This window comes from Nicotiana tabacum, chromosome 24, assembly GCF_000715075.1.
Source record: "Nicotiana tabacum cultivar K326 chromosome 24, ASM71507v2, whole genome shotgun sequence".
Classification (NCBI taxonomy): domain Eukaryota; kingdom Viridiplantae; phylum Streptophyta; class Magnoliopsida; order Solanales; family Solanaceae; genus Nicotiana; species Nicotiana tabacum.
This window is the reverse complement of record NC_134103.1, coordinates 99,631,658-99,644,130: the sequence shown is the minus strand read 5'-3', so window position 1 is coordinate 99,644,130 and position 12,473 is coordinate 99,631,658. Positions and strand designations below refer to the sequence as shown.

General features: G+C 36.2%; 1 protein-coding gene across 2 annotated transcripts; it reads right to left on the bottom strand.

Annotated features, from left to right (window-relative positions):
* Positions 1–3,196: 3,196 nt before the first annotated feature.
* LOC107815270 (fra a 1-associated protein-like) lies at positions 3,197–11,994 on the bottom strand. Of its 2 annotated transcripts, XM_075248159.1 has the most exons (3): positions 11,618–11,994; positions 7,062–7,118; positions 3,197–3,720 (listed from the first exon to the last, which is right to left on the bottom strand). In XM_075248159.1, exons 1-3 carry the CDS (start codon positions 11,848–11,850, stop codon positions 3,357–3,359), a joined length of 654 nt encoding a protein of 217 aa, XP_075104260.1. In that variant the 5' UTR covers positions 11,851–11,994; the 3' UTR covers positions 3,197–3,356. The 2 variants fall into 2 exon arrangements, with proteins under 2 accessions (XP_075104260.1, XP_075104261.1); XM_075248160.1 differs by lacking the exon at positions 7,062–7,118 and having other exon boundaries at positions 11,618–11,990.
* Positions 11,995–12,473: the final 479 nt, after the last annotated feature.

Below are 12,473 nucleotides of genomic sequence, written 5' to 3'. Positions count from 1 at the left end.
TGTAGCTCTACTCCTACAAGGGGACATTGGATTGAAATCAAATACACATTGCGGTATCTAAAAGGGACTACCGATATGGGCTAATTTTATGGCAATAAATGCAGTCCCGATCTTGTTGGTTATGCCGATACTGGGTATTTATCCGACCCACACAAGGCTCGATCTCAAACAGGCTATGTGTTTACCTGTGGAGGCACTGTCGTATCTTGACGATCGACTAAGCAATCAATCGTGGCTACTTCATCTAATCATGCTGAACGATAGCATTCAGTTTCTGAACCATTTGCCTTTAGCTTCTCATCTTTCCCTTTCCACTTTTGGTAGTTATTTTTCTTTGGGATGATTAACACCAGGAAAATTTTTTCCTTGTCCACGGCCACGACCACGAATAGGGCCACAACCTTTTCCACGCTTAGCATAATGGGACACCTCATCCACTTCAGGCAATGGTGTAGACCCAGTGGGTCGATTTTCGTGATTTCTCATGAGCAAGTCGTTATTTCGTTCAGCCACAAGGAGAAGAGAAATCAACTCAGAGTATTTCTTGAAACCTTTCTCTCTGTACTGCTGTTGCAGGACCATATTGGAGGCATGAAACGTTGTGAACGTTTTTTCAAGCATATCATAGCCAATGATATTATCTCCACAGAGTTTCAATTTAGAAGTAATTCTGAACATCGCAGAATTGTATTCAGAAACAGACTTAAAGCCTTAGACCTCAGATGAGCCCAATCATATCGTATTTGTGGAAGAGTGACCAACTCTAAGTTGTCATATCTTTCCTTTAAGTCATTCTATAAAATAAGTGGATCTTTGACTGTGAGATATTCTATTTTCAACCCTTCATCAAGGTGATGACGCAAGAAAATCAAGGTCTTAGCACAGTCTTGGGTAGATGCTTTATTTTTATCTTTAATGGCGTCTCCAAGACCCATTGCATCTAAATTGATTTCAGCATCCAACACCCATGTCATATAGTTCTTGCTTCTAAATTTCAAGGGCAACAAACTTTCTTTTCATAATATCAGTCATAATTAAAAGAGGAGAAAAATGATATCTTAGTCTTCTCAAAGAGCTTTTTGAAACGGTAGAGTCTCAATAACATGAAATAAAATAATAAGGAAAAGAATAATATTGCAAGGAAAAGAGAGGTAACTCTTATTGAATTTCAAATAATTTATAATGGGGTAAAGCCCCTTTATTTATGGAAAAAAATGACTTAGGTACAAAGTAACAAACTCTCTAAAAGATAGACATTCACTCTAAGTACAATTCTATTCATAACAAATATGACTTAACGAGCGAAAAGAAGGATAAGGAAAAGGAAAGGATCTCAATAACAAGAAGTAAGGATGTGTTACTTCACATTATTAACTTCCTTGATAAGTAAGATTAGGTTTAATAATTTATAGGTAGCAATTCTAGCTCATGATCTTGTTATATGTTTAGATTGTCCAAGATTCAACATTTTGGATGAGTGACCAAAACGTAATGAGTCAAAAAATGGATTAGATGGGTTAAAAAGTGGGTTATGATGAGTCATTACAAGATAATTAAGTAAAGACGTAAAGTTCTCTCATCTTCTATAGGTTAGGAAAGTAAAAATGTTAAAACTATGGGTGTGTTTGGTAGGAAGGAAAATATTTTTCGAAAAATATTTTCCAATTTTTCCATGTTTGGTTGACTTAAATATTTTGGAAAACATTTTCCTTATAAATTCATTTTCCTCCAATTGGAGGAAAATATTTTCCTTATCAAGAAAAGGGAAAACATTTTTCAAAACTCCTTCTACCTTCCCCACCCTCACCCACCCACCCCACACCCTCACATCCACCCACCTAACTCCACCCCAACCCCTATTTCCAAAAAGGCCTTTTTTTTTTCAAATTTCACTTTTTTTTTTCCGTCACCATCCACCCTACAACCCCCCACCGCAAAAAAAAACTTTTTTTTTTTGTAATTTCAAATTCCTGTTTTTTCGTTTTTCTGTACTACCCACCCTCACCCCACTGCCTCCCACCCCGCACAAAAGAAAGTTTTTTTTTTTTGTAATTTTTAAATTTATGTTTTTTTTTCTGCACCATCCATCCCCTCCCCCCCACCTCTCACCTCCACCCCACTGGCCCCCGCCCCGCACAAAAAAAAGTTTTTTTTTTACTTTTTTTTTTTGTAATTTCAAATTTCTGCTCCCCCCGCGCCCCTGCACTCCCTGGGAAAAAAATATTTTTTTTAATATATTTTCAATTTTAGTTTTTTCATCTTTCGGTTTACAGGTTCGAAATTTTATAAGTTCCAAAGTTATGAGTTCAGAGGTTTATGTGTTTGGAAGATTACGGGTTTAGAAATTATAAAGTTTATGGGTTCGAAATTTCGCGGTTTCGAAAGTTTATGAAATTTGTGGGTTCGAAAGGTTGTTGGTTCGAAAGTTTATGACTTCATATTTATTGTATCTAAATTATTTATGAATACTCTTGAGAAATTATTTTCCTTAATTTGCGTACCAAACATCGGAAAATGAATAAGATTACTACTACTTGTTTTCTTGGAAAACATTTTCCACGGAAAACATTTTCTTGGAAAACATTTTCCGTTAGACCAAACACGCCCTATAGTTTGAAACTATTGAAGTAAAAATGTAGAACATAGGGAATATGAGTACTTTTTGTTCTATAGGTTATTACGCTAATAAAGCTTTTAGCCTTTAGTTCCACCAAATGCTATTTATCGTACTGACTCTTAGAAATTTTACCTTTCCTTTTGGCGTAAGTCAAGAAGAAAACAAACATTCAGGTAATGAAAATTGAGAAAGGCTTACCCTAAGAATGAGAAAAACTTTTCTTTTTTCACTAACTCGCGCTATGTGCATGATCCGATAAGACAGGGCAGAACTATCATATGCAATGTAATTTCTTAGTCACACATCGAGGTTACTTTTACCGCTAAGGTTAATTGGCTTTATTTGATTTCAAGGTTCATCTCTATGGTAGTTCGTGAAAAATGACATTTCCTTCTTCATGATGCTTCACAACAGAAACAGAAAAAAACACATTATTTTCTCCCAAGGAATCATCATAAAAGGTAATGTGCACCCAATTTTTTTTTCGTTTGAGGTCACTTTAACTGCTGGGTTAAACCAAAGACAACAAGCTAGCCTACAGAAACTTGGGCTGGAACCAGACCAGAAGAAACGCCTAAATAAAGTCAGAAATTAGAACCTTTATGAGAAGTAGTAAAACAAGAGATTCAGAACAGAAAGAAAAGCAAAATCTAAGATGTGCGTAAATATAATAGCAACATATTCACAGATCTCTCATTCGTGACTGATATGCCTATAGAGGATATCCTACTTGATTGCTTCAAACATCTCTAGCCAAGCCAGATAGATCCACCTCTCCATCGGACTTGTTTGATTTAGGGGAACCTTCTTTAGGAGGATGAGATTCGATGGGTATACCACGTCTCTCACGTGGGGATGATAAGTCATCATCAAAGACACGAGGAATGCTGAATGCACCAAAGAAGCCATTCTTCATCTCCTCGGCTGCTTCAAAGAAACGATCAAGGCCACCGAAGAAGCTTCGCTCAATATTTTCAATGTCACTGCGCAGCCCAGGGAAGTCAAAAGGCACACTTGACTCTATAGAATATGAACCATTAGTCATCTGGTCCGTGACATCTTCCTCGGTGTATTCTTTATTAGACTCTACCATCTCAGAAGGCCTGATGAAAAGCAAGAAGTTATCACCAACCCGAACAATCCATTCAAATGCCCACATGTTACAAAAAACAAAACAAAAAACCAAAGAGGAGATTCTCATTTATGTTGGCACATATTTGACTTGATCAACAAGAGGCTATTCAGTACTATGCATTCCCATAACTCTGTTTTTAAAAGGCTAGCAATAGCACAGCATCTTTCGCAAGTTAAATACAATATTGAAAAAAGTTTAAATATCAGGTCGGAATTACTTAAATAGATACTCAACAATACGTGCCTTCCACTGTAATTTATATGCGTGTAATTCAATGTGGCCTTAATATGTCTGAATAAATTAAACAGTATCTGCTTCAATAACAAACTCTTCTCTTCTTATACACGAATTATCTTTCACTTGCTAATAGGAATTTGGACTTACAAAGGGCCAACATAACATAATTCATGGAGAACATATCATGACCAATCAGATTTGTGATTTCCAAATCAACTAGCTGTTATAAATTAGGAAAAGTGAGCTGAAAATCAACTAATTATTCTCCTCCCCTTATTTAATTTCTTCTTAAATACATTATGGTAGCTAGTAAAATAAACTAGACTGTTGAGATCTGCTGGAAGCATCAAAATGTTGTACAGTGGCTGCGGAAGCTATCTGGAAGCTAAATGCATCTAGCGAATCACCTCAACAGAATTCCAACTTTTTATTTTTTCCACTAAGTCTTGTGTTATGAAACAGAAGTAGTCAAGTAGAAATGTCCTTTTTCTAAGAAAGCCATTTCCAACAGGTACAAGAATACTCTTTCCTTTTTTTTGGGTCACTTAAGGGTTCTCCATTCCAATAAGAAAAATCAACATATAAGATCTCATTCTTTAGTGTTCCCAGTATTATTGGGTCACCTAAGGGTTCTCCATTCGGATAAAAAAAAATCAACATATAAAATCTCATTCTTTAGTGTTCTCTTTGGATTTTCTATACAAGTAAAGGTAAAAGGTAATGAAGGAGACACCTAATAAGCGGGTCGTTATCCTGGATAAATGTGTGGTTTTGATGCAAATGTAAACTAGAAGGCACCAACCTATAACGGTGCCACGAAAGCAAGAAACTGGACATACTAAGTATTCCTCATTTACGATTACCACAAGATTCCTCGATGAAGTTTCAGAAAAGTTCTAGAGCTCAGTTAATTTCAGGCTCAGATTCTGTCACACTTAGATTTTGTAAAAGCTAACTGTTCTTTTACAATCCTAGAATTAGCCTCTTTCATTAGAGTGAAAAAACAGTGATCTAGCAAAAACATGTTGCAATCTCTAATCAATTCAGAAATAAGGGTATACAAAGCTGTACACCTAAAAATGCAGAATCCAATGAGCTAGTTCAAATATCCAAGTGAAGGTTATGTGTGACTAAATCTTGAGTGGGAATGTTTCACCTAATAAGATTTCCAACCTTGACGGAAGTCAGGGAACAGTCAATTCATCTCTCAGCTCCTATTACTTAGCCTTTTGAGCATAAAGAGAACTAGACTCCCTAAGAAGAAGAATATTCTATCCAACTAGGTAACAGCTGGATTAAGACCATTTTGTTTTACCTAACAAATTACCGCTAATAAAATTTTTGTTGTTGACAAGTTGCTGATCTAAATATGAGTTATAATATTCCAGCTTAGAGATATAGCCTGAGTACTAACTTTCACGGTTGCCTAAACCAGTTCTTATCTTCTATTATTAAGTTAAATGACATAAAATATTTTTTTGCTAATCAAGAAATCTCAGAGGATTAGTGGCGGCGCACAGTTCGAAACTCGGTGGATAATTGACCCGCCCCTCTACCCTTGTTCACTTAATACCGATTCGAACTCCTAACCTAAACTTGAACCACACATCACTAGTTGCGCTCTTACCACTAGAACAAAGCCCTGGCGATTAAATGATAAAATCTCATTATAATGAAAAAATTGAGGCTTTCAGCTTGGGTAGCTCACTGATGACATCATAAAACAGAAAGACCTTTTTCAACACATTTGATGATTAATAGATAAATATTATACACAATAAGTTTATCCAAAACACAAAAGAAACACTATATTGTTATGAAAATAACTATATTGTGGATGTTCATTTATTACTCCGCTATAGATAATCTTTCCATTTAGTACTCTGTTGAAGTTTATCTACAAGCAGCTGATGCAGGCAGGTTGCAAGCAGCTCAATGAAATGATTTGCAGCAGCTTCTTATTAAAGAGATAGGTTGCAAGCAGCTCATGCAGACAGCTTACAAACAGCTAAAGAAAAGCCTTGCAGCTGCTTCGTGAAAAGTCTCACAGCTGCTTCCTTTCTTCTATAAATAGAGGAGTTTTCAGTTCATTATGTACATAAGTTTGAAGTTTGAATAATATATCAGTTTCTCTCTATACTTGTCTTTACTTTACAGTCTTTATTTTACAACACGTTATCAGCACGAGACTCTACCATCTCGAGAAAATACTTTGAAAGTATCAGAGGTACGAACTTTCTTTTTCTAAATAATATCAAATCTTTCTAAACTTGAGTTTGTAGCCCTAGATATATCGGGCAAAAGCTACATGTCTTGGGTGCTTGATGCTGAAATTCATCTTGATGCGATGGGTCTGGCAGACACCATCAAAGATAAAAATCAGGCATCAAACCAAGACCGTGCAAAAGCAATGATATTCCTACGCCATCACCTTGATGAGGGCCTGAAAATAGAATATCTTACTGTTAAAGATCCAGTCATACTGTGCAATAATTTGAAAGATAGATATGACCACCTGAAGATGGTCGTTCTTCCACAGGCACGTTATGATTGGACTCATCTAAGGCTACAAGATTTTAAATTTATCAGTGAGTATAATTCTGCTATGTTCAGAATTATTTCCCAATTGAAACTATGTGGTGATAATATTACTGATCATGATATGTTGGAGAAAACTTTCACCACTTTTCATGCCTCGAATATGCTCCTGCAACAGCAATATCGAGAGATGGGATTCAAAAAGTATTCTGAACTTATCTCACATCTTCTTGTAGCCGAGCAACATAATGGGCTATTAATGAAAAACCATGAAAGCCGACCTACTGGTTCTTGTCCATTCCCTGAAGTGAATGAGACGGACTTCCACCAAGCTAAGCGTGGAAGAGGACGTGGCCCCAGTCGTGGTCATGGCCGTGGTCGGGGAGGAAACTCTAATCGTGGTAATAACAATGCACCAAAGAACCCTCCTCACCACCAGCAGAAAAGGAAGGACCAAAAGCATGAAGCGGTACAAGAAGCAAAGCCAGAAAATGTATGCTATAGATATGGAGGAAAAGGGCACTGGTCACGTACATGTCGTACGCCAAAGCACCTGGTTGAGCTGTATCAAACCTCCCTGAAGAAGCCTCCCTGAAGAAGACAGAGAAAAATGCTGAAGCAAATTTTATTTCTGAAGATAATTTAGACTTCATGCATTTGGATGTAGCTGATTATTTTGCTCTTCCAGAAGGAGAAACAAGTCATGTGATCGGTAGTGAATCTGTAGAAATGTAAATATTTTAATTTTTGTTGTTTGTAGTAGATAGTATGGTTATGTAATTGTTGTACATAAATAAAAGTTATGCTTTGATAATAATGTTTACTATCATATTTATTTTGTTTATATCATTTTGAAGAATATGGATAAATCCTCAAATTATGTTTGGATCAAAGACCAATCATGAAGATATTTGTGTAATTGATAGTAGAACAACTCATGCCATATTCAAAGATCAGAAATACTTTTCTTATTTGCATAAGGAAAAAGCAAATATTTCTACAATTTCTGGTAATATAAGTTTGATTGAAGGCTCCGGAAGAGCTATTGTATTTCTGTCTAAGGGAACAAAACTTATTATAGACAATGCATTATTCTCCTCCAAGTCCCGAAGAAACTTGTTGAGTTTTATAGATATCCGCCAAAATGGGTATCATGTTGAGACAATAGATGAAATGAACGTGGAATATCTTTGTATTACAAAGAATATTTCTGGCCAGAAATGCATTGTAGAAAAGTTACCAACTTTATCTTCTGGCTTATACTATTCAAAGATTAGTACAGTTGAAGCACACTTTATCGTAAACCAGAAGTTTACTGATTCAAATACTTTTGTGCTTTGGCATGGCCGTTTGGGCCATCCTGGATCAATAATGATGAGACGAATTACTGAAAATTCGAGTGGGCATCCATTAAAGAACCTGAAGATTCTTACAAATGATGAATTTTCTTGTGATGCTTGTTATCAAGGCAAAATGATCACTAGCCAATCACCAATGAAGGTTGGCATTGAGTCCCCTAACTTTTTAGAACGTATACATGGGGATATATGTGGACCTATTCACTCGCCAAGTGGGCTGTTTAGATATTTTATGGTCCTAATAGATGTATCTTCAAGATGGTCTCATGTTTGCCTACTATCATCTCGCAACATGGCATTTGCAAAGTTATTAGCCCAAATAATTCGATTAAGGGCACAATTCCCAAATTATCCTATAAAGGCTATTCGCCTTGATAATGCTGGAGAATTCTCATCTCAAGCTTTTGATAATTACTGTCTATCAGTTGGAATAAAAGTTGAACATCCTATAGCTTATGTTCATACTCAAAATGGCCTTGCAGAGTCATTTATTAAACGACTGCAATTGATAGCAAGACCACTACTTATGAAAACAAAATTGCCCACTACTGTTTGGGGCCATGCTATCTTGCACGCAGCATCACTTATCCGTCTCAGACCAACACATTATAATAAATATTCTCCGTCACAATTAGTTTTTGGTCATGAACCAAATATTGCCCATCTACGAATTTTTGGATGTGCTGTATATGTGCCAGTAGCACCACCACAGCGCAGTAAGATGGGGCCCCAAAGAAGGTTAGGAATATATATTGGGTTTGAATCACCCTCTACTATTCGCTATCTTGAACCATTGACGGGAGATTTATTTACTGCTCGATTTGCAGATTGTCGATTTGATGAAACAAATTTCCCACAATTAGGGGGAGAGAAAAAGGAAATCAAAAGAGAAATTGTGTGGAAAGTTTCATCATTATCTCATTTTGATCCACGTACCCCTATATGTAATCAGGAGGTCCAGAAGATCATCCATTTACAAAATATAGCAAATCAAATGCCAGACGCGTTTACTAATTTGAAAAGGATAACTAAGTCACATATCCCTGCAGAAAATGTGCCTATACGAATTGATGTCCTAGCAGGACCATCTACTAGCATAAGAACTAATGAACCTAAAGCACGCCTGAAGCGTGGTAGGCCTTTGGGTTCTAAGGATCGAAATCCTAGAAAAAGAAAATCGACAAATGATCAAAATGATATTATGAAGGGATCTCCTGAAGAGACCCAAGATCTGATTAGTTCTGAGATTCCTGAAGAAATCAATGAACCCGAGACTCAAGTGAGCGAGGAACTTTTAATAAGTTCTACTGGTGATGGGATTAATTTAAATCGATCTGAAATAGTGGTGGATAATATTTTTGCATATAATGTTGCACTTAACATTATGCAAGATAGTGAGGATTGTGAACCCCGATCTGTCGAAGAATGTCAACAAAGATCTGATTGGCCAAAATGGCAAAGGGCAATTCAATCAGAATTGAACGCACTTGCTAAAAGAGAGGTCTTTGGACCAGTAGTCCAAACACCTGCTAGTGTAAAACCAGTTGGTCATAAATGGGTTTTTGTGCGAAAAAGGAATGACCAAAATGAAATTGAAAGATACAAGGCTCGCCTTGTCGCACAAGGATTCTCACAACGACCTGGAGTCGATTATGAAGAAACATATTCACCAGTTATGGATGCCATAACATTTCGATATCTCATCAGTTTAGCCTTACGTGAAAGACTTGAAATACATATGATGGATGTGGTTACAGCTTATCTGTACGGGTCACTTGATAATGAGATTTACATGAAAATCCCTGAAGGATTTAAAATGCCTGAAGCATATTCGAAATCTCGGGAAATGTATTCAATCAGATTACAAAGATCTTTGTACGGTTTAAAGCAATCTGGGCGCATATGGTATAATCGCCTTAGTGAATATTTACTGAAAGAGGGTTACATAAATGATGTTATTTGTCCATGTATTTTTATAAAGAAAATGGCATCAGAATTTGTTATACTTGCTGTTTATGTTGATGACATAAATCTTGTTGGAACTCCAGAAGAGCTCCAAAAGGCAATTGAATATCTTAAGAAAGAATTTGAGATGAAAGATCTTGGAAAAACAAAACTGTCTTGGATTGCAAATTGAACATTTAGCAAACGGGATCTTTATGCATCAATCTGCCTATACAGAAAGGGTCTTAAAACGATTTTACATGGACAAAGCGCACCCATTGAGTACACCAATGGTTGTTCGATCACTTGAAGTGAATAAGGACCCGTTCCGACCTCCAGAAGAGGATAAGGAACTCCTTGGTCCTGAAACACCCTATCTCAGTGCAATTGGTGCACTTGTGTATCTTGCTAATGCTACAAGGCCTGACATAGCATTTTCTGTTAATTTACTAGCAAGATATAGCTCTTCTCGGAGACATTGGAATGGGATTAAGCATATTTTGCGATATTTAAAGGGAACTCTTGATATGGGTTTGTTTTATGCTAACAAAGGTAGTGCAGATCTTGTTGGTTATGCAGATGCAGGTTATTTATTTGATCCCCATAAAGCTCGATCTCAAACCGGGTACGTGTTTACATGTGGAGGTACTGTCATATCATGGCGCTCCACAAAGCAGTCAATTGTTGCTACTTCTTCAAATCATGCTGAGATAATAGCTATTCATGAAGCAAGTAGGGAATGCGTATGGTTGAGATCAGTGATTCATTTTATTCAAGAAAAATGTGGTTTGGAGTGTGATAAAAGATCCACAATTTTATACGAAGACAGTGCTGCATACATAGCCCAATTGAAGGGAGGATTTATAAAAGGAGATAGAACGAAGCATATTTCACCAAAATTATTCTACACACACGATCTTCAGAAAAATGGTGACATTGATGTGCAGCAAATCCGTTCAAGTGACAATCCGGCAGATTTATTCACTAAATCTTTGCCAACTTCAACTTTTGAGAAAATAGTATACAAGATTGTAATGCGGAGACTCAAATATTTGAAACAAGGTTTTCATCAGGGGGAGTAAAATACGCGATGTACTCTTTTTTTCTTACTAAGGTTTTTTCCCACAGGATTTTCCTTATAAAGTTTTTAATGAGGCAGCTAGAAATGCGTATTACTAAATATGTGTACTCTTTTTCCTTCACTAGGATTTTTCCCACTGGGTTTTTCCTAGTAAGGTTTTAACGAGGCACAATACCTTTTAATGAACATCCAAGGGGGAGTGTTATGAAAATAATTATATTGTGGATGTTCATTTATTACTCTGCTATAGATAATCTTCCTGAAGAAGATTATCCATTTAGTACTCTGTTGAAATTTATCTACAAGCAGCTGATGCAGGCAGGTTGCAAGCAGCTCAATGAAATAATTTGCAGCAGCTTCTTATTAAACAGACAGGTTGCAAGCAGTTCATGCAGACAGCTTACAAGCAACTAAAGAAAAGCCTTGCAGCTGCTTCGTGAAAAGCCTCGCAACTGCTTCCTTTCTTCTATAAATAGAGGAGTTTTCAGTTCATTATGTACATAAGTTTGAAGTTTGAATAATATATCAGTTTCTCTCTATACTTGTCTTTACTTTATAGTCTTTATTTTATAACATATATCATCTTATACAAATGACATCGAATCACGAGAGAGAAATTAAAAACTCAACGATACAATTTATTCAACAAATTATAGTTTTAACGCAAACTAATCACGAAAAAACAAAGCTTTGTGCCTAATTTTTACCTTCCAATGCAGTCCTTGAAAATCTGTTCAGTTTTTTCGCACTTCCGGATGAACTTTCCAGGCTCGGTTTCCTCAGTTCGGCATCGAGTGTTCACAACCTTCCTGGTGGCGCACCGTTCACCGCCGTCGCCGTCGCTGCCGGAGGATGATCTAGGGTTTTCAAAATCCTTGAAGACGCTGAAATCATCGGCGCCGGAATGCTTGGAATCGTCGTCGTTCCAAACCCAACCCATTGTTACTTCGATTTGCTTGGCCAATAATCCAAAGATGTTTCTCGAAGAAGGTGAAGGAAATATGAATTGTTATTAATAGTTTGATCAAAGAAAGAAGCTTAACCAAAAAGTTAAAAAGAGGTGCAGGAAGGATATAAATAAATAAATAAAAGTAGGGAAAGGTGCAAATAAAAGAGACATGTACATTCCATATTTGGGATATAAATTACCGGTTTAAATTATACACACCGATTTGCGCAAATTTCTTTTGCACAATTATTAAATTTTAGTTGTGTAATAAAGTAATAACAGAGTAGTTGTTATTAATAAATGGCTTTATTGAGTAAATATTTTTTGCAGTGTCAGTACATATAATTTAACTTTATATTGGTAATTACATCCCACAAGTTGGACAAAATTATACTCTCTCAATTGTAATGTATGTGAAGGTGTATGGATTTCGAGAGTCAAACGAATTATTCTTTGACCGTAAGTTTTTCATATGCCTTTTTCAATATTTTAAGTTATTAGTTTTAGTATACGTGCATTGCACGTGTGTGGTGTCTATCAATTAAAAATATATTTATTGACATTAAAATAAAATGCAATATTTGTTTAAATGATGAAAATATTTTTTCTCACAC

Excerpts from the sequence above, each read along its gene's own strand:
- LOC107815270 (XM_075248159.1), bottom strand. The coding sequence starts at position 11,850 with ATGGGTTGGGTTTGGAACGACGACGATTCCAAGCATTCCGGCGCCGAT. Across the intron at positions 7,119-11,617 it reads TTCAAGGACTGCATTGGAAG|GGAGGCTTCTTCAGGGAGGT; the intron begins GTAAAAATTAGG and ends TGTCTTCTTCAG. Across the intron at positions 3,721-7,061 it reads GGTGCTTTGGCGTACGACAT|GCCTTCTGAGATGGTAGAGT; the intron begins GTACGTGACCAG and ends GCTTTTCATCAG.